The following is a 20,621-nucleotide window of genomic DNA, read 5'->3' as shown; positions in this document are numbered from 1 at the left end:
GTAGATATATAGATAGTCAGAAAGATAGGCTGATAGTCAGATAGACTGATCGAAAGATAGAAGTTCAATTTGCTTGTCTATTTTATTTATTTATTGGTTGCTTGTGGGGCTTGAACTTAGGGTCTGGGCACTGTCCCTGAATCTCTTTGTGCTCAAAGCTAGTACTCTACCACTTGAGCCACAACACCACTTTCAGTTTTGGAGTGGTTAATTGGAGATAATCTCATGGGGAAGCTGAAATAAGGATACAGGTTGAATCATTGTAACAATGAGATGTACAAGACACTATGTTGAAAAAGGGGGGGGGTGTTGGGGAGGTGGGAGGGAAGGGATGGTAGGGGAAAAACCACAGGAGGGTCTAACAATGCTCGATGGTAAATGCACCATTACCTTACTCATGTAACTGTAACCCCTCTGAACAGTATCTTTACAATAGAAATATTTTATTGTATATATATATGTATATATATATATATATATATATATATATATATATATATATATAAGAAAAGAAGAGGTAAAAAGAATCTCATGGGGACTCTCTGCCCCAGCCGGCTTCAAATTTTGATCCTCAGATCTCAGCCTCCTGAGTAGCTAGGATTACAGGCGTGAGCCACCAGTGCCTGGCTTGCTTGTCTCTTGTAGTGTCTGCATCCTCTTGCCCCAATCAAGGTGTATCAGGGCAGAGGTTGGGGATGGGGTTCATTGCTTAGCATGTGTGAGGTCCTGGGTTCAACCCACAGCAGTTCAAAAAGGAAAAAGAGAGAAATGGCAGCACACAGGAGGGCAGGACTTAATGTCTTTCCCTTTCCCGTGGGTTCTGGCGGCCAGCAACCATGGCCGGCATGGGCAGGTGCAGAGTGAGTGCTGGGATAAGTAAGCAGAATGACAGAATGAAGTAGAGCGTAGACGAGCACGCCACTAAATCGCTGTCACACAGCCTACTAGCAGTGGCTCCGAAATCCCGCCTGGGTTTGTCTAACTGCGGATTCAGAATAGGAGGAGGCAGGAAGGCCAGAAGAGAGAAGGGCACGCTTCCAGCCCAGGCCGTGGGTCAGGAGCACAGCAGAGCCACGTGGCCACACCCTCAGCCACGACCAGGAAATGGCTGCAGGTCAGTTCCCCTCCAGGCGCCACGGTGCCCTTCCTGGGCCTCCCCTGGCAGCTGGCTAGCAAGGCAGCAAGGGTAAACTGACCACTGAGCAGTGCTGGCTTTCCTCCTGGCCTGGCTCCCCTTCCTTCTCCCGTGCCACCCGCTCCTCCACCCCTGCAGGAAGCGCTGGGCCGCTGCTGTGTGTGCAGGCAGAAGTGACAGGCAGGCCTACCTGGGGGAGGGGGGAGGGGAGCATGCTTGTCCAGTCACAGCTCCAGAGGGGCCTTCGCTCTGCCATCTTCTTTATGCCCCCCTGCCTGGCCACTCCCCTAGACCCCATCGTCCTCTTCCCCTGGCACCAATTGCACGGGACAGCCCCAGATGGCTTCCTGGCCTCGGGACAAAGGCCACACTGTGCCTGGGCCTGGGCTGGGTCACACTGAGGCTCTGTCCCCAGTTTGTGGGGGGGGGGAGGGAAGATGGGCAGATAGCACCAAGGTGACAGGCCTTTTTCCTGTCTCCCTTCCCCCCCTCAGCCCCCAAAGCTGAGGAGCTGATTCTCCCAAGGGAAAAGTGACAGAAACATCTTGTGTCTTGAGCTAAGGAACAACAGATCATTCACTGCCCCCAGTGCCCTGTCACCCCCCCCAGGACCCTGCCCAGTTCAATGCCCTGATTGTCCCCAGCAGAGAGAAGCATCCACTCTCTGCTCTGCTCACCACCCCCATCCCTGCTGCCTGCTTCCCTGGAACCATCAGGAAGTTCATCCCTGTGTCTGACCTCCATCCCTCCCCACCTCAGTGACAACTTGCTTCCCTCTGATTTCTTCCCCAGTGGGCTGAGACACAGCTGGGTCTCATCGCTCTGCAACACTTCAGCCCTGCATTCCTGCCCAAGTCAGCTGTCCCAGTTTCCCCCTCTCCCCCCACCTCCCTGTCCCACCCCAGGCGGAGCTGGTGGCTCCTTGGGGAGCGCAGGTGTGATCTGAGGGCGGTTCTCATCTGTCTGGCTGAAGTTGGGAGTCTCACTCTCAGGAGGCCTGAATGGGCTCCCCTCCGTCTGCCTGGCCGATCCGAGCGTGAGATTTATGGCAGCTACCGGTAGATTCCTGAGCCACAACCCTGGCATGCCATCTCGTAAATCGCAGCCTGCAAGACAGCTTTATGGAGTAGCCTTGATCCCTCCTGGCAAAGCTCGATGTCAGGAATCCAGGTGCTGCCTCCAGCGCCCCACCTTTGATGACCATGACGGGGGAGCCTGGGGCGTTTTGGCGTGGGCAGCACAGGTGTGTGTACTTCCCGAGCAGAGGCAGCGGCTCCTGATCTAGTGTGCCCTAGTGTGCCTTCCCTCTGACCCCTCTGACCCCGACTCCCCTACTCCCCCAGCACACAAGGACAGCCCGGAAACCTCAGCTCTTCCCGAGGCTGTACGCACTTTCCAACCACGGATCCAGAGCACACCATTAGAGCTGCACTGAAAATGTATCTTCTGGGGCTGGGAAGGTGGCTCAGTGGTAGAGCGCTTGCCTTGCATGCACAAGGCCTGGCGCTGTGGCTCAAGTGGTAGAGTGCTAGCCTTGAGCACTCAGAGAGAGGCTCAGGGACAGTGCCCAGGCCCTGAGTTCAAGCCCTACAACTGACAAATAAAAATGTCATCTTCTGGCCGCACACTAGTGGCTCCCACATGTGGCTTATACCTGTAATCCTAGCTATTCAGGAGGCTGAGATCTGAGGATCTAGGTTGGAGGCCAGCCCAGTCAGGAAAGCTTGTGAAACTCTTTTTTTTTCTTCTTCTTCTTTTTTTTGGTCCAGTCATGGGCCTGAACTCTGGGCCTGGGTGCTGTCCCTCAACTCTTCAGCTCAAGGCTAGCGCTCTACCACTTGAGCCACAGTGCCACTTCTGGCTTTTTTTTCTGCTTATGTGGTGCTGAGGAATTGAACCCAGGGCCTCATGCATGCAAGGCAAGCACTCTACCACTGAGCCACCTTCCCAGCCTGCTTGTGAAACTCTTTTTTTTTTTAATTTAATTTAATTTTATTTGTGAACATACTGTACAGAGGAGTTACAATTACATGGGCAGGATAATGCGTACATTTCTTACCAAGCATTGCAGCCTCCTCCTTTGTTTACCCTTCACATCCCTTCCCAGCCTCCCCCCTCCCCCCCAGCTTGTGAAACTCTTATGTCCAATTAACCACTTAAAATCTTTGAGCTGTGGCTCAAAGTGGTAGAGTGCTAGCCTCCATTGAGCAAGAAAGTTCAGGGATGGTGCCCAGGCTCTGAGTTCAAGCACCACAACTGACCCCACCAAAAAAATGCATTTTCTGCCAGGTGTGGTAGGTCATGCCTGCAGTCCAATCCCTCAATAGAATGAGGCTGAAGATCCAGAGTTCAAGGCTAGCCTGGCCTATATATTGAGGTCCTATCTCAAAAAAAAATACAATAAATAAAATGAGACATTTTTTTTAACAGCACGTTTTCTTTGCCTACCATGTGCAGGCCCTGGGTCAGCTCCCCGGATAGTAGAAAAAAATAAATCATTTTCCCAGTCAGGCCTACAGAGACCCAGGGGTGAGACCCAGGAAGATGGTTTTTTGTGTTTTTTTTTTGTCACCCTGCTCACTGGTGATATTAATGTTCAGCCAGCATTGCAGACAATGATCTGTACAGAGAACATCCCAGCCTGCCACCGCATGAAGTCTCCCCGCCCCGGGGGACACTGGCTGAACACTGTACCCCAAGGTGTAAGGCAGGGGGGGATGCCCATTGGGAACCGGTTCCAGACCTCTGGCCCTCACAGCCCCAGAAGTGGCTGGCTGCAAGAGTGAGGCTGGGTGGATGATGAGGATCGGCAGAGGCGGATGAAGAGCTCTGAGCTGCCTTAACACCCAGGCAGCCTCGCCAGCCCCGAGTCCCCTGAGCTCAGGGTCCGCACTTTAGCCACCTCTGCAACCCGAGTGCCTAGCACAGGATAGCACAGAGTAGGTGCTCAGGTCATCATTTTGCTGAACCGAGTCAGACATCAGAGCTCTTGGCAGAGATAGGCTTTGCTGGCAACTCAGTGCCATGGCTTCTTCTCTGACAGGCACCAGCCTGGGCTCGGGGGGAGCATGCAGGGGGAGCATGCAGGGGGAGCATGCAGGCCTGCGGAGGCCAGGAGGCTGTGATCATTAAGCAAAGCAAACATGTTACTGACCCATAATCCCTTAAACCAGAAAGATTCAGGAGGGGCCTGGTTGCCTTGGCAACGAGGCCCTGGCCAGTGGCAGGCCTGAGCATCCTCCAGGAGGGGACTGAGTCCAGAATGAGGGGGGAGCTCAGGGGCCCCCCATCCTGGGCGGGGGGGAGGAGGGAGGGTTGTGAAGCCACTAGGCCCCTGCTGCCCCTCTGCAGTTGGAGAGGTCTGGGGAGGCTGGAGGCGGCTGCCCCGGGAGCTGATGAAATCGTGGGGACAGCGCTGCTTTGGGGTTCAGGGCCTGTGGGAAGCCCGGGCTGTGAGCAGCGGGCCATGGGGGCTGGGCTGCGGGGGAGAGAACCTTCTTTCCTGGCTGAAGCATGGCCCTGCAGAGCTGCCCCACCCATACTGCATACCCAGCCTGCCCTGGGGCTCCAGCCTCCCCTTCTCTGCGGCTGACTCTGTTTCTGGCCAACTTCTGTGCTTCCTGAGCTTTCTGGCTGCTCCAGACCCATGCATCTGCTCCAGACCCATGCATCTGCTCTTTTCCCAGCTCCTGGGGACCTAGCATAAGCCAGGGTCACTTCTGGTGACAATGGCACTTCCGATGTCAGTATCAAGGTAGAATGGGGCTTGGAGCAGAGGGTGTCAAAAGGCCTGGGCCACGGTGAAGGGCAGCCGTGGACACCAGTCAACAAGGCCCTTACCAGAGCTTCTGCCTGCGAATACCCCAGTCTGTCTCCCCTCCTACCACCCCAGCCCTCCCCGAGCCCTAGAGACCCCAGCTCTTTGTGCATTATGCCCACTGTCCTGCCCAGTAGTATTGGGACCCTCTTCCCTGGGGAGCAGGATGGCTGAGTCACCAGAGGGAGATATGAGTTAGGCCCTCAGGGAGCTAGGAGTCTGATTAAGAGGCCTACCTACTGTGTGAGCTGGTATGATGGCTCACACCTGTGGCCCTAGCTAATTAGGAGGGTGAAATTTGGGCGATTGCAGTTTGAAGCCATCCCAAGGGTGGAGGAGAAGTTCACCAGACTCCATTTCAACTAATAAGCAGGGCATGGTGATGTGTGACTGTCATCCCAGCTGTGTCCCAGCTATGTTGGAGATGTAAATAGGCGGATCGACGTCCAAGCTAACCCCGGCAAAAAAGTGAGAGTCTACAAAGAAATAAGTAGCCACTGGGTGTCAGTGGCTCAAGCCTGTAATCCTTGCTACTCAGGAGGCTGACATCTGAGGAACACAGTTCAAAGCCAGTCCAGGCAGGAAAATCCATCAGTTCAATGAATCACCAAAAAGCCAGAGATAGAGCTGTGGCTCAAGTGGTAGAGCACCACCCTTGAGCAAAAAGCTAAGGAATGGAAGTCTAGGCCCTGAGTTCAAGCCCTAGTACTGACACCAATAAATGAATGATGAGTGAATGAATGAATGAAGCAAAAAGGGCTGTGGTCATGGATCAAGTTGTAGAGCACCCGAGGCCCTGAGTACTCCAGGGGGAGGGATGGGTGACCACAGTGGGCAGGGCAGCAGGCCTGCTGGACAGAGCAGACCCTGACTCGCATTTGGGGTAGACCTGCAGGCGTGGCCTTGCTCTTCCCGCCTCCATCCCAGGGCCTCTCTGCTGGTCCTCGCTGACCATGAACAAAATGAAGAACTTCAAGCGCCGCTTCTCGCTGTCCGTGCCCCGCACGGAGACCATCGAGGAGGCTGAGCTCAGCGAGCAGTTCAACCAGCTCCACACCCGGAGGAACGAGGGTGAGGGTCAGGCTGCCTGGCCTCGGGCGGGGCCTACCCTGCCTCGGGACCCTGGGGAGAAGGGTGGCTGGGGGCTGTGTCCCCTGTTCTGACCGGTGGCAGGGCGGGAAGCTGACGCCTGTCCCTCTCAGACCTGCAGCTCAGTCCCCTTGGCAGAGATGCCCCACCGGAGCCCAGTGAAGACAGCGGTGGGGAGCCCGGGCGGCTGTCACCTGGCCTGCTCTACTCCCGGCGACAGAACCAGCGGCGCTTCTCCATGGAGGTGAGAGCGCCCCCTCCTGGCTGCCACATGCCTCAGCAGCAGATGGATATACAAGGCTGCCCTGGTTGTGGGTTCAAATCCCTCCTCTGTCATTCGTTCCGTGACATTCACTCAATCTGTGTACACTGCAGTCTCCTTGTCTTTAAAGAGGTCAAAGGCCGGGCACCGGTGACTCACAGCTGTCATCCTAGCTACTCAGGAGGCTGAGATCTGAGGATCGCTGCTCAAAGCTAACCCGGGCAGAAAAGTCCCCATGAGACTCTTATCTCTAATTAACCACTCAAAAACTGGAAGTGGTGCTGTGGCTCAAAGTGGTAGAGTGCTAGCCTTGAGCTGAAGAGTTGAGGGACAGTGCCCAGGCCCAGAGTTCAGGCCCCAGGACCAACAAAAATTAACTCAATAAAGTCACGGTGTGGATGAGATGACAAGTCTTTAAAAGTTCCTGGAGTACAGCAGACAGCTTATGACTCACATATATGTGACCAGGGTAGGAAAAACATGCTTACAGAACTAACGTCGGTCATAGCACGTAGGCCAGAGAGGGGAAGATTTCTCTTAATGTCACACAGCCATGCTGTCGTGTTCATATATGTCTCTGAGCATGCCTGTGAAGAAGTTGTAAGCCTGGGCTCACAGCCTTTGGTTTGTCCTTGCTGGATTTAATCTACAGGGAAAGAGAGTGGGGGTGTGGGCCTTAGCTACCCCTTGAGCTAATATTGTGTCCCCACCCCATGGCCCCCCTCCCCCAGGACATCAGCAAGAGGCTCTCTCTGCCCATGGATATCCGACTGCCCCAGGAATTCCTGCAGAAGCTACAGCTGGAGAACCCAGACCTGCCCAAGCCGGTCAGCCGCATGTCCCGCCGTGCCTCCCTGGTGAGTCCCCATAGGGCAGGTCACAAAGGCAGGACACCCACCCCAGCATGGCTATGGAACTGTCCGGGCCGGACTTGGCCCAGCTGAGGCCCGTAGCTGTGCCAGAAAGATTGCTCGGCCTCTGGCGCCACCTGCTGGCCTCAGTGCATTCAAATAGACAGTCCAACTTCATCGGCTATTGCCTGATGGTCCCAGCTGGTGCTCAGCCCCCGAGATCTCCCTGCATGAAGACCCAGCAGAGCACCTGGCATGAGCTTTCCGCTCCTAGCTGCCTCTCAGGTTTGTTGGGAGCATCTTACAAAGCTCAGCCAGGCCGGGCGCTGGTGGCTCACGCCTGTAATCCTAGCTACTCAGGAGGCTGAGATCTGAGGATCGCGGTTCAAAGCCAGCCCAGGCAGGAAAGACCGTGAGACTCCTATCTCCAATAAAACCACCAGAAAAACCGGAAGTGGCGCTGTAGCTCAAGTGGTAGAGCGCTTGCCTTGAGCTGAAGAGCTGAGGGACAGCGCCCAGGCCCAGAGTTCAAGCCCCACGACCGACAAAAAAAAAAAAAAAAAAAAAAAAAGCTCAGCCACTTCAGATGCCTGTAGAATCAGCCTGTCTGGTGGCAGCAGGAAATCTGTCAAGAGTTGGGTATAAACTAGGTGTTGTGGTGCACACCTGTAATCCCTGCTGCTTGAAAGACAGAGGTAGGAGGATTGGGAATACAAGGCCAGCCTGGAAAAATGAAATACAGGTGTGGAGGTGTGGCCCAAGTGGTAGAGTGCCAGCCTAGCCAGTATGAGTCTCTGAGTTCAAAGCCTACACTGCCAAGAAAAAAAATACTAATAGCTGAACGCAGGAGAATGAGAGGGTGATGATGGTGGTGATGATGATGATGATGATGATGATGATGATGATGATGATGATGATGTATGTGTGTGTGTGTGCATGCATGTGAGAATTGGAGAGAAATACAATATGTATGAAGATAGAATGATGAAACCGTTAAAAAGAGGGGACAATATACAAGAAAGAATGATAAAGGGAGTAGATATGATCAAAGTACATTTATATGCATGAATAGAAACCAACTCCCTTGTATAATTAATATATGTGAATAAAATGTTAAGTAAAACAAAAAATCCACCTGGGCTGGGCATGGTGGCACACAGCTATAATCCTGGCTATGCTGCAGGAATTAGGGAGAAAGATGGAAATCTGAGGCCAGTCTGGGCAAAAAGGGGAGCTTCTGTTAAAAGCAGGAAAGCCCTGGGGCGTGGCTTGAGTGGCAGTGCACTTGCCTAGCATGTGTGAGGCCGAGTTCAATCACCAGTACCCCCCACACACACACACACACAAAGCTGAAAAAGAGTTAGGTCCTCCTGAGCTGGAAGAGAGGTGGTGATGGGAGACACTGCTGGGGCGGTGGGTTCTGCCCTGACCCTGGCATGATGAAAACTAGCCTTGCCCCAAGGATCTAGCTATCTGAGCAAGCCAGAGTCAAACAGGGGAGTGGGGTGGGCTCACCTCCCACCCAAGGCCCTGCTACTCTGGGCTCCCCATCCCTGACTATCAGAGGAGAAAGAAACGCAGACTTCCCTGGGCTCTCACAGAGCTGAGGGAAAGCAGAAGTGGCAGCTAGAGGCTGGAGGGGAAGGTCTGAGAGTACAGGCGGCTGGGGCCTTTGGTCTCATGGTGCTTTGTGTCTTCCCTTCAGTCTGATATCGGCTTTGGAAAACTGGAAACGTACGTGAAACTGGACAAACTCGGGGAGGTAAGAGGCTGGGCATGGGCTTCACTGGGAGCCAAGCAGGAAGGTTTTGGTCCAGTCATCCTCACCTCTGTCGAGAACACGGCGTAGCTTAGAGCGCCAAGCATGCTGGGAGTTGAGGAAGGCGCCTCCCTCTCTGTCCCGGTACTTGCTACAGGGGCTGTGCGGAGCAAGTGAGCTTGGGAAGAAACAGGATTTCAGTGGAGGCTGAGGGAGAGAGGCGCTCAAGCCGAGCAGAGGCCTGGAGGGGAAGGCACAGGATGGGAAGAGTGGGGTCTGAGCACATCTGGCGCCAACCAGTGGGATCCTTACCCCAGGGCACCTACGCCACGGTCTTCAAGGGGCGCAGCAAGCTGACAGAGAACCTGGTGGCCCTAAAGGAGATCCGGCTGGAGCACGAGGAAGGGGCGCCCTGCACTGCCATCCGAGAGGGTACAGCGGCTGGGGACCCCCCCTCCCCCCATACACACACATACCCTGGGGCATCCGGGAGGTGGGAGCCCAGGGTGGAGGCCCTGGAAGGTGAACCCCAGGAAGGAAGAGAGGGTGTGAGGGGGTTATGTGGGCCCAGGGACCCAGGCGGGCCTGTCTCCCCAGTGTCTCTACTGAAGAATCTGAAGCACGCCAATATTGTGACCCTACATGACCTCATCCACACAGACCGCTCCCTCACCCTGGTGTTTGAGTACCTGGTGAGCTGGGCTGAGGGGGGGCTGGCAGCCTCTTTCCTCCTTGTGGTGGGATGAAGTAGGGGAGGGGAGAGGTGGGGGAGGGTGTGGGAGGGCTGTGGTGGGGGTGACCCAGGTCTTGCTGTAGAGTCAGGCTCTCAGATGCTCCCTGCAGGTGTGGGCGAAGGGCTCAGGTTTCAGAGCAGTTCAGAGCCAGGGGGGGCCTGTCCAACTCCCAGAGGCCTGGGAGGGTTTTGTCTCAGCCTGTGTCTGGACCACTGGCCAGGCAGGGGCCAGGGCAGGACTGAGCCGGGCTCTGTGTTCCAGGACAGTGACCTCAAGCAGTATTTGGACCACTGTGGGAACCTCATGAGCATGCACAATGTCAAGGTGAGAGTCTCCGAGGCAGGGACCTCTCCCTGCCCCACCTTGCTAGCTACCTGCCCTGTAGCCCAGCAAGGGAACCCACCTCACCACCCTGGCTGCTGACGCTGCTGGAAGGAGGGAAGGGGCCGGGCATCTTAGCCCAGGGACCCACACACACCTGCTGCTAGCCACTGACACGAATCCCTCTCTGCTGCTTAGCGCCAGTTTCTTCATCTGTCCAATGGAGGGAAGTTTCTCCCAGGAAACCCAGAGGGATAGATGGCCGCTTATAGAGGATTAGATGGCGCTTCTAACATCTGTTAAAGATCTAAGCATAGCTGGGCGCTAGTGGCTCATGCCTGAAATCCTAGTTACTCAGGAGGCTGAAATCTGAGGATCCTGGTTCAAAGCCAGCCTGAGCAGGAAAATCGTGAGACTCTTATCTCCAATTAACCACCAGAAAGCTGGAAGTGGTGCTGTGGCTCAAAGTGGTAGGGCTCTAGCCTTGAACAAAAAAGCTCAGGGACAGCACCCAGACGCTGAGTTCAAGCCCTACAACTGACAAAACACAAGGGTGTCTAGCTTTCCTGACCCTCTGTGTTCCCCATCTCCCTGCCTACAGACCTTCCTGGCCTCACACTCTCAGCCTCCTTCATACACCTGGGCCTCCCCTCTGTATGGGGCCCCCGGGTCTGCACAGAGCTCACAATGGGGCTGCAGGATAGGCAGCAGAACCAGGTGGCATCGTGCTGTTTCCATTCCCAGCCCAGCCCAGGGCACAGACAGAGAGAGGGTCCCCCAGGTGGACCTGCTCCTGCCTTCCAGATCTCCTTTCTCTTCCCTCCTCCCTAGATCTTCATGTTCCAGCTTCTCCGAGGCCTGGCTTACTGCCACCGCCGCAAGATCCTGCACCGGGACCTGAAGCCCCAGAACCTGCTCATCAACGAGAGAGGCGAGCTGAAGCTGGCTGACTTTGGTGAGGCCAGGGGCTGGGTGAGGGCCGGCAGGTCGGTCTGACCCGCCTGGGGTACACAGCCTCCCCAGGATGCAGGTGCTGTGCAGAAGGCCGTAGTGGCTGACCCCCAGCCCCCAACACCGGACACAGAGGTTCAGTGATAAGTCTGTCCCTAGGACTGGCCCGGGCCAAGTCAGTGCCCACGAAGACCTACTCCAATGAGGTGGTGACCCTGTGGTACAGGCCCCCCGATGTGCTGCTGGGATCCACAGAGTACTCCACCCCCATTGATATGTGGTGAGTGAACAGGGCCACAGGGAGGGAGAGGGGTACCCACACCCCTAGACTTTGAAAAGAACTATCTAACCTCTGTGACTAATAGATCTAAAGGTCCCCACTGCACTGGCTGTTCTAAAATTAGGTCTGAAAACTGGGCACTGGTGCCTCATGCCTGACATCCTAGCTACTCAGGAGGCTGAGAGCTAATTGTGGTTTGAAGTCATCCTGGGCAGGAAATTTCGTGGGAGTATTATCTCAAATGCCAGAAGTGGAGCTGTGGCTCAAGTGGTAGAATGCCAGCTTTGAGCAGAAAGAGTTCAAGGATAATGCTCAAGCTCTGAGTTCAAGCCCCAGGACTGGCAATCAATCAATCAATTAATAAATAAAAATAAAATTAGGTGTGAAATCTTGGCATGTTAATTCAGAACTTCGATCTCAGCACTTGGGAGGCCGAGGCTGGAAGATCACAATTTGGAGGCCAGCCTGAGCTACACAGAAAGACCCTGACTCCTAACAGAAGTCTGAAAATAGATTACTTTTCCCTGCTTGAACAGACCCTGAAAGACTAAAAGATTCCTAAAAGTAACTGCTGGGTACGCTGTGGGGAGGAGGAGGTAGTATTAGGAAGAATCTTCAGTAAATATGAAGAATATTTCCCCAAGTATCAGTACTAGTGAACATTCTAGAAAGGGTGTATTATTATTTTGGTGTTAAAATTGACAAGTATATGATGTAGAGTAAAATGAAAAGCAGCCTAAATGTAAATGCTGGCGCATGGATTTCTGGCTGAACTTTGCATGTGCTTTGGAGGCTCCCCAGAATGGATGTTTGCGTCTGGGAGAGGCAGGGCAGATGCAAGACTCGCCGGGGGAAGGGCCGAAGTCATCTTCCCTAGGGCTCCCGGATGTCCCCAAGGAGAGACTGTCCTGGGGCTGGTCCAGCCCCCTGTGGGAGGGCGTCCTCGGTTCCCTGGTGGAGCAGCCCCGGGAAGGGCGGCCGCCCCTTTCTGATGCCACCCTTGCTCCCCCAGGGGCGTGGGCTGCATCCACTACGAGATGGCCACAGGGAGGCCCCTGTTCCCGGGGTCCACGGTCAAGGAGGAGCTGCACCTCATCTTCCGCCTCCTGGGTCAGTCTCCTCCTCCGCGCCCTCGCTCTCACCGCCAGGGGTCGCTAGAACTCCGCCCGGCCCCGGCGCGCAGGGACGGGGCGGGGCGGCCGGGCCCGGCCAGCTAGGCGGGGATCCCGCGTCCTGCGTGGTGTTCTTTGCTGTCCCCTCCCTGTTGGTCGAGCGTCTCACATTCTCCCTATCCTCGCTCCGTCTCTCCAGGGACCCCTACAGAAGAGACGTGGCCCGGTGTGACTGCCCTGTCCGAGTTCCGAACCTACAACTTCCCCCCTTACCTGCCGCAGCCGCTGCTTAGCCACGCCCCCAGGTAGCCACGCCCCAACCGAACCGCTCCCACCCTGTGACCACGCCCCCAAAGCCACACCCCCTGGTAGTCCCTCCCCTCCCACTGGGCTCCCGACTGGCTCTTCCTCCATGAGGCCGCAGCCACCCAAGCAAAACCTGTGCCAGTGTCTCCTTCTTGCAGGTTGGATACAGATGGCATTAACCTCCTGACCAGCCTCCTCCTGGTGAGCGTCCTCCCAGCCCGCCCAGAGAGAGGCTGCCAAAATGTCCAGGCCCCAAGCCCCCTGTACTCCAACTTAAATGGTTCTGGTACTCAAAAAAGCTTTGGGTGCCCCTACAAACACCCACTCTGTGCTTCCCCAAGGCCAAAGAGGGACTCTGGCTGCCATTCTCAGCCTTTTACTCTGTGCCCCTCACATCATGCCTAGATCAGATCCGCTCTGTAGCTGCATAGTTTTGGACAGGTTCTGGGTTACTGGCCTTGAGCTCCATCCAGTGCCTTGGGTCACAGGTATAATTAACAACACATACTTGGTAGGATGATGGTGAGGATACACCATCGTCAGAGGTGCCATACCTCCTTTCTTGGAGCAAGTACTCAATAAAAGGGCAGTTATTGGTATTACCTAATATTTACCATTACTTAGGTGATAATCACCGCTACTCTAGCCTGTGTATTTCCATCCCAAGAGGTAGTCGCTCCTCTGAACCCCCATTTCTACTCTTGTTTGTGACTGGATCTTGGGAGCTTTGGGCTTGGATCAGATCAGGTGCGGGCCAACTGCTAACCCTCAGGGCTTCCTTCTCAGGAATGACTCAGTCCTCCCCCATCTTGGTGATCTAACTGAACGTAGGAGTTGTACTACCTAAGGGGTCCCCACAGGCCCCCAGCAGGACCTAATAGCCCACCCTGTGTCTTTCAGTATGAATCGAAGAGTCGCATGTCAGCAGAGGCGGCCCTGAGTCACCCCTACTTCCGGTCTCTGGGAGAACGAGTGTACCAGCTTGAAGACAGTGAGTGTCTGAGGGGACAGGCCAGCTTGGAAGCAGGGAAAGAGAGTTGGGGGACAGCAGGTGTGTGTAGGGAGAACCTAGCATGAACTACAAAGGCTGGCTCTGGCACGTTTAAGTTAGGTCCTTCCCCAGCCTGGGTAGTCAGCTCTGTGGACTCAGTGGGATAGAGTCCAGCGGGTCCAGGAGCAGGCTAGAACCACCTAACCCTTCCCCTCCTTCTCTTCCCTCACCCAGCTGCCTCCATCTTCTCTCTGAAAGAGATCCAGCTTCAGAAGGACCCAGGTGTCCGTGGCTTAGCCTTCCAGCAGCCAGGTAGGCCCCCGTGCCTCCCCGATGCCCCTTACAGAGATGGCTGGGCCAGCTGCCCCTCCCCACTTGGGCTAGTCTCTGAAGGAACAGAACTGGGGCCAGCAGTGCATTTCTGCCCACACTGCTTCATCCACCCCCCGCCCTCCTCAGCCCCCACCTAGACAGAACACTGCCCTTGACAGTCACCCTGGTGGAGATAGGTGCTGTCTCTGGTACATTTTCGCTCTGTAGACTCTGAGCTCTCTGGTAGGTCTGCGTGCTGGGAGCACTTCCCTTAGTCCCTAGCACTGCTGATGGCCTTGGACATGACAAGTCATTTAATCCTTGAAATGCTCTGGGTATTATAACTTTTTTTTTTTTTTTTCTGGGCCTGGGCAATGTCCCTGAGCTCTTCAAGTGCACTACCACTTGAGCCGCAGAGCCACTTCTAGTTTTCTGGTGGTTAATTGAAGATAAGAGTCTCACAGGCTGGCTTTGAACTGTGATCCTCAGATCTCAGCCTCCTGAGTAGCTAGGATTGCAAGTGTGAGCCACCAGCGCCCGGCAATTATAACATTTTTTTTTGGGGGGGGGTTCCAGTCGTGGGGCCTGAACTCTGGGCCTGGGCACTGTCCCTCAGCTCTTCAGCTCAAGGCTAGCGCTTTACCACTTGAGCCACAGCACCACTTCTGGCTTTTTTCTTTTTGCTTATGTGCTGCTGAGGAATTGAACCCAGGGCCTCAGGCATGCAAGGCAAGTGCTCTACCACTGAGCCACCTTCCCAGCCCAATTATAACATTTTTTAATCTCACAGTTCCTGAAACCAAAGCCCTGAGACTGAGTCACAATCTCACAACAGCTCCTAAGTTGCAGAGATGAGATTTGAACCCAGGTCTGCCCAACTTCCTAGGGAATGCTCTTGCTCACTTGTTCAGAGCATCTGGGGAACAAATGTCCTGCTCAAACCTGACCACTTGTCAGCCTAGCGTTCTCCACGCAAGTCCTACCCATTTCCCTCCTTTCTCCAGGACGAGGAAAGAGCCGGCGGCAAAGCATCTTCTGAGCATGTATGCCCACCATGCTGTGACAGCTCAGGGGACCAGAGTTGACATGGAACACGACTCTGGGTAGGACGGGGCCTGTGCAGACATCAGAGGACTGAGGAACGAGGGCCGGCGGCCAGCCTGGGGACCGGTCACTTGGCAGCTCTGCTCGGCGCATCTGTTTCCTCTCCCTGCTTCCCACACCCCTCCCTGTGGCCTTCTGCCCAGACACCAACCCCTCTGTCACCCACTGTGCAACTGGGTATGGGCGGCTTTCCTGAGAGGAGGTGAGGGGGCAAGGAGGGACCTTGAGCCCTCTCCCAGCCCAGAGTGCTTGGTTGCCAGCACAGAGTTATGCTGGAGAGGAGAAAGCAGGCACCAGGCTGAATGCCAGGCCCTGAATATGGGCTCTGCCCGGCTTCCCCCAGGGCCTGCCTGCCTGCCTGCCTCCGTGGCTTGCCAGGCTTTTGACTCGTGGAGCCTACGTGCATTTCACATGCTTCCCCTCTGAGAGCAAGAAGGAGGGTGACACTTGCCTGGGGCCCTGGAATTGTGGATGTTCAGGGGTGTGCCAAAGGCCACGCCCAACCTGGTGTCCTAAAACACCACCCTCACCCTGCTCTCAGCCCCCTCCCTACTCGAGGCCCCTTGTGCCCGTGGGGTTGAACCAAGGCTGAGCAGCACCAAAGTGCCCCATGCCCACCTGGTACTGCCAGCTGCACTCCTGCCACCTCGGCCAGCCCCCGCCCATCTCCCAGTCTGGATGGAGTTGCCTTAAATTGGCAGGTGGTAGAATGTGCCCCACCCTTGGAGCTCTGCCTAGCTCCTACCTGTGCTCCCCTTCTTAGAGCTCTCCTGTGGACCTTATCGCCCCTGATGGCTGATAAGTCTGCCCTGGCTCCGACATGCAGGGTCACCCTGACATTTGTGCCAGCCCTTCCTCAGTCCCTTTCTAGCCCTGTGGTCCTGACCACCTGACCCTCTACAGAGAGTGGCCATGAAAGGGAGGGCACAGGCAGCACTGTGTGAGCTAGGGGAGAACAAATAGGAGCAGGCTTCACCCCCCAAAGGCCCCACTCCGGGGGCCAATGGGGAGCCCCAGGGGAAGACACCCCACTCAGCACACTAAGTCCCAAGGTCTCCTCAACACTTGGTGGAGCTAGAGGGTGAAGGCTGAGGGGAGGCCAGGCTCTGACTTAGCCACAAGCTTCCCTCCCCCACCCCAATAGCAACCCTGGAGAGTCTGGGCTTCACTCTCCCCCCCACCCCCAGCCCTCCACACCTCCCCCCTGTACTGTGAATGTCCTATGACTCAGTGCAAAGACAGATAATATATTTAATTCATGTTGTACAGAATGCGGCGAGCAGTCTAGCTGGAAAGCTGACTGGGAGATCGATACTAGAGATAGAGAATGGAAGGATACACAAAGTGGGGGGAGGGGCGCGGGGGAGGGGTGTCTCTGAACTGCCCCTTGGATGGGGGAGGGTCTGGCAGCCTGTGTCCTGTGTCCTGCCTTCTGCCCACCGAGGGAGGTTGACCCAAGGAAACCAGAGGGAGTCCTGGGGAGGGCCTGGGATTCAGCCACTGCTGTTGATCCTTTCCTGGCAGCTCCAACGCCAAATGGTTTCCTAGCTTCTTGGGAAGACATAAGGTTCAAGAGAGGGTTGGCCTTGGCTGGGCGCCAGTGGCTCACGCCTGTAATCCTAGCTACTCAGAAGGCTGAGATCTGAGCATTAGGTTCAAAGCCAGCCCAGGCAGGAAAGTCTGTGAGACTCTTATCTCCAATAAAAACCACTAGAAAACCGGAAGTGGCGCTGTGGCTCAAGAGGTAGAGCGCTCGCCTTGAGTTGAAGAGTGCAGGGACAGTGCCCAAGCTCAGAGTTCAAGCCCCACGACTGACAAAATAATAATAATAATAATAGAGGGTTGGCCTTGAGAAGGGGGGTCAAGACCAGGACAGCAGAGGGGTGCAACCCTTGAACCACCTCCAGCTGCTGCTCAGACTGTCTTCCCTGGGTCTGGACCTGCTCCCTGTCTCATACAGAGCTCAGAGTTCTAAGTCCTGTGGGTTTCCATCCTGGTGGGTTCTCCTGAGACCACTCTGATCATGCCACGCCCCTATCATGCCCCGGCCACGCCCCCAGCATCACTGGCCAGCCTTCCTGCTTTATGGAAGAGGAGGCCAGTGTGGAGAGGATGCCTCTGTAAGCTGCAGAAGCAGGGATGGGCAAGGGCTTGGCCCAGAACCATCTCTGTGACACTCAGACTCCTCGGCACAGCACAGGACCACATCTTGGGACGGTCAGTGCTGCCGGGAGGGATAGACCAAGACCTTCGTGGTGGACATCCGAGCGGAGCCTGTGTGATGAATTTGAAGATGACTGTTTTCCAAGCTCCTGCCCGTGCCCAGCGGTATACCCTGGCTCATCTCATGGACCCTGTCCTATACACATCCTTCCTCTGCGTGTGAGGCCATGGGGTCCCCAGGGACTTCGTGACTTTCCCCAGGTCACATAGCAAATTAGAGTTCCAGGTCTGTGGGCCGCACAGTCCTGTCTTCAAGGATAGACATGTGACAGTGGCCCGGGAGTTAGGAAGCAAGCACAAGGAAGGTTTGTGGGCACTGGAAGGCCACCAAATGTCCAGGGCTGGAGTGGCTCATCATGCACCCAAGCACCTGTCTTCCAGAAACTTCCCAGGGCTGCTGCAGCTGTGGTCATTAGATGCATCTGGAGTCTGAAGCCCAGGAGCTTAGCTCCTGCCTTAGATGGCTGGTGGGAACTGGGGTGGAGACACTGTGGGACAAGCTCCTCTCCGAGCCTCTGTAGTTGTGGGGACCAGGAGCTGAATCTGGAGCTACACCCCCGGGGCAGCTGAGCGACTGGCTGCGGGCGGCCCGGGCTGCAGCGCTCTTGCCTGGCACAGCCCAGCCCTATGACCCGAAGCCTTCAGTTTCCCTAGGCATCCTTGGTAACAGTCCTTTCCTGATGCTACATAGCTCATGTGAACAGGACCCTGCTCTTTCTGCCACCATCACTGTCATAAGCATCCGGTGACTCATTGTCCTCTCTGGCTTCACTTCTGCCACCTGCTCCTGGGATGGGGTCAGAAATGTCCGGAGCCCTCAGTGACTTTCCCCTTCCCTGTGCCTACTGAAGAGAGCATTGGTGGTTTGCAGCACCCCTCAAACTGCCGTCAAAAGGTCTGTCAAAAGGCACCAGTAGCTCATGCCTGAAATCCTAGCTACTCAAGAAGCTGAGATCTGAGGATCGAGGTTTAAAGCCAGCCCTGGCAGAAAAATCTGATTCATTGCCAATTAACCAGCAAGCAAAAAAAAAACAAAAACCTGGAACTGGAGGTGTGGCTCAAGTGGTAGAGTGCCAGCTGTGAGCAAAAAATGCCAGCGAGAGTGGGAGGTTCTGAGTTCAAGCCCCAGTACCAGAGCACATGCACACACACACACACACACACACACACACACACACACACACACACACACACACACACACACACACACACACACACGGTACCCTGAGTAGAGGGGCACCAGCTCCTGGGCTCAGTGCTGCCCACCCTGGTGAGACCTGGGACTGATTCCTCCCGCCCCACTCTTTCTGAGGGCTCCCAGCCACCCTGCCCTTGCCATCTGAGTCCAGAGGTCAGAGCTGGCACCTGATAGGCCTCTTTCTTTGTCTTCTGCCAGGCTCCTGGGTCAGCAGCTCACATGCTGCTTACCTCTCTTTTTTGTCAGTTTTGGGGCTTGAACTCTGGGCTTGGGCACTGTCCCTGCACTCTTCAGCTCAAGGCTAGCACTCTACCACTTGAGCCACAGCACCTCTTCCAGTTTTCTAGTGGTTTATTGGAGATAAGAGTCACGGACTTTCCTGGCTGGGCTGGCTTTGAACTGTGATCCTCAGATCTCAGCCTCCTGAGTAGGATTACAGGTGTGAGCCACCTGCGCCCTGTTTGCCTCTCTCCTTAAAGCAGCTCAGCCCTCCTGGCCCATCTCCTCCCTCCCCACCTTTGCTCAGACTTTTCCGGGCAGTTGTGCCACCCCACAGCACCCCAGGAACCCTTTGCCTCCTGAGCGCCTCAATCCTCAGCACACCTATGGTCACAGGCTCTGGGTCGCCCTGAGTGGATTGCTGGGCCTGGGAGGTGGGCAGCTCCACTCCACCCTCCAGGAGCTCACACCTGCTGGCACAGAAAGGGCTTTTCTTTCCATGGATTTCTGTCAAGTGCTGTGTGCCAGGTCCTGAGGGTTTGACAGTGAACAGGAGATGGGCCCAGTCCTGCTCCCGCAGAGCCCACATCCCACTGCGGGAGAAAAACGTCTCCCAAATCAACACGGGCTTCAATGGGGCAACTAAAGCAGGTAGGGGAGGGCAGGGTGTGTGTGTGTGTGTGTGTGTGTGTGTGTGTGTGTGTGTGTGTGTGTGTGTGTGTGTGTGTGTGTGTGTGTGTGTGTGTGTGTGTGTGTGTGTGTGACCTCTGATAGGGTCAGGGGAGCTGGAAATTATGAGGGAGAGGAGCCAACAGCCAGGTGTGTGTGTGTGTGTGTGTGTGTGTGTGTGTGTGTGTGTGTGTGTGTGTGTGTGTGTGTGTGTGTGTGTGTGACCTCTGATAGGGTCAGGGGAGCTGGAGATTATGAGGGAGAGGAGCCAACAGCCAGGGACAGACTATTCTAGCCAAAGGCCCTGAAGGGAACATACTCAAAGGATGAGCAAGAGGCAGCCAGGCCTAGAGCGAGCAAGCCCAGCAGGGCTGCAGGAAGGCTGTACCATGTGGTCCTGCTCATTAGTTCCACCTGAGGTCCCGCTGCAGCTTACATCAATTCAGTTGGATTATTTATTTATTATTTGGTCAATCGTGGGGCTTGAACTCAGGGCCAGGATGACATCCCTTAGTTTCCTTTTGCTCAAGGGTAGTGCTCTACCACTTGAGCCACAGTGCCACTTCTAGTTTTCTGGTGGTTAATCTCACAAACTTTCCTGCCTGGGCTGGCTTTGAACCATGATCCTCAGATCTCAGCCTCCTGAATAGCTAAGATTTCAGGTATGAGCCACCGGTGCCTAGCTCAGTTGGATTTTTGTGATTGTGGAAACAAGCATCAGTTGTTCGTTTGTTTGGTGGTACTGGGGTTTGGACTCAGGGCCTTTCACTTCCTTGGCTTGCTTGCTCTGCTGGCACTCTACCACTTGAGTCATACCTCCAGGCCAGCTTTGTGTTGGTTCTTTGAGAAATAGAGTCCAACAGAATTTTGATCCTCTGGTTCTTAGCCTCCTGGGTAGCTAGGATTATAGGCATAAGTCACCAATGCCTGGCTAGCATCAGGTTATTTCTTTTTAAGCCCGCAGATGACCCTGATGTGCTGTCAGGATTGAGAACCGCTCCCCCCCCCCGGGTAGCTGGGGACCACCACTGGGGCTCTGGATGGCATTCTGAGCTGGACCTGGCGATCCGCTTCCGAAGGCTCAGAGTCAGGCAGCACCTCTGGGCCTAAGCAGAGGCCAGTTTCCAGCAGGCGCTGTGGGAGGGGAAAGGGGCTGTGTCCACCTTCCTGTGTGTATCTGTGCAATGGGGGTGACACACTCCTGTCTGGAGCTGGACACTGACCATCAGCAGTGATGCCATCCACAGGGTGCCACAGGGCCCGGGGCAGGGGCCGGCCCCCACTTCCT

The 20,621-nt window shown here is 55.3% G+C and overlaps 1 protein-coding gene across 3 annotated transcripts in view; it reads left to right on the top strand.

Annotated features, from left to right (window-relative positions):
• The window catches only part of Cdk18 (cyclin dependent kinase 18), a 30,124-nt gene extending 13,829 nt beyond the window's left edge, over positions 1-16,295 (top strand). For 2 of the 3 annotated variants that reach the window (XM_070041682.1, XM_070041680.1), the window contains exons 2-16: positions 5,880-6,023; positions 6,155-6,285; positions 7,035-7,160; positions 8,860-8,916; positions 9,231-9,345; positions 9,511-9,605; positions 9,909-9,971; positions 10,800-10,923; positions 11,079-11,199; positions 12,212-12,309; positions 12,511-12,616; positions 12,776-12,818; positions 13,518-13,608; positions 13,843-13,920; positions 14,925-16,295. In XM_070041682.1, coding sequence (XP_069897783.1) covers positions 5,906-6,023; positions 6,155-6,285; positions 7,035-7,160; positions 8,860-8,916; positions 9,231-9,345; positions 9,511-9,605; positions 9,909-9,971; positions 10,800-10,923; positions 11,079-11,199; positions 12,212-12,309; positions 12,511-12,616; positions 12,776-12,818; positions 13,518-13,608; positions 13,843-13,920; positions 14,925-14,959 — 1,401 coding nt within the window. In that variant the 5' untranslated portion in view covers positions 5,880-5,905 and the 3' untranslated portion in view covers positions 14,960-16,295. Of the gene's footprint in view, positions 1-5,839; positions 6,024-6,154; positions 6,286-7,034; positions 7,161-8,859; positions 8,917-9,230; positions 9,346-9,510; positions 9,606-9,908; positions 9,972-10,799; positions 10,924-11,078; positions 11,200-12,211; positions 12,310-12,510; positions 12,617-12,775; positions 12,819-13,517; positions 13,609-13,842; positions 13,921-14,924 lie in introns of all 3 variants that reach the window. The other variant, XM_070041681.1, reaches the window with a different exon arrangement.
• Positions 16,296-20,621: the final 4,326 nt, after the last annotated feature.

Source organism: Dipodomys merriami, unplaced genomic scaffold (assembly GCF_024711535.1).
Source record: "Dipodomys merriami isolate MVZ:Mamm:240054 unplaced genomic scaffold, mDipMer1.0.p SCAF_31, whole genome shotgun sequence".
Lineage (NCBI taxonomy): Eukaryota > Metazoa > Chordata > Mammalia > Rodentia > Heteromyidae > Dipodomys > Dipodomys merriami.
This window is presented reverse-complemented; position numbering and strand designations above follow the sequence as displayed.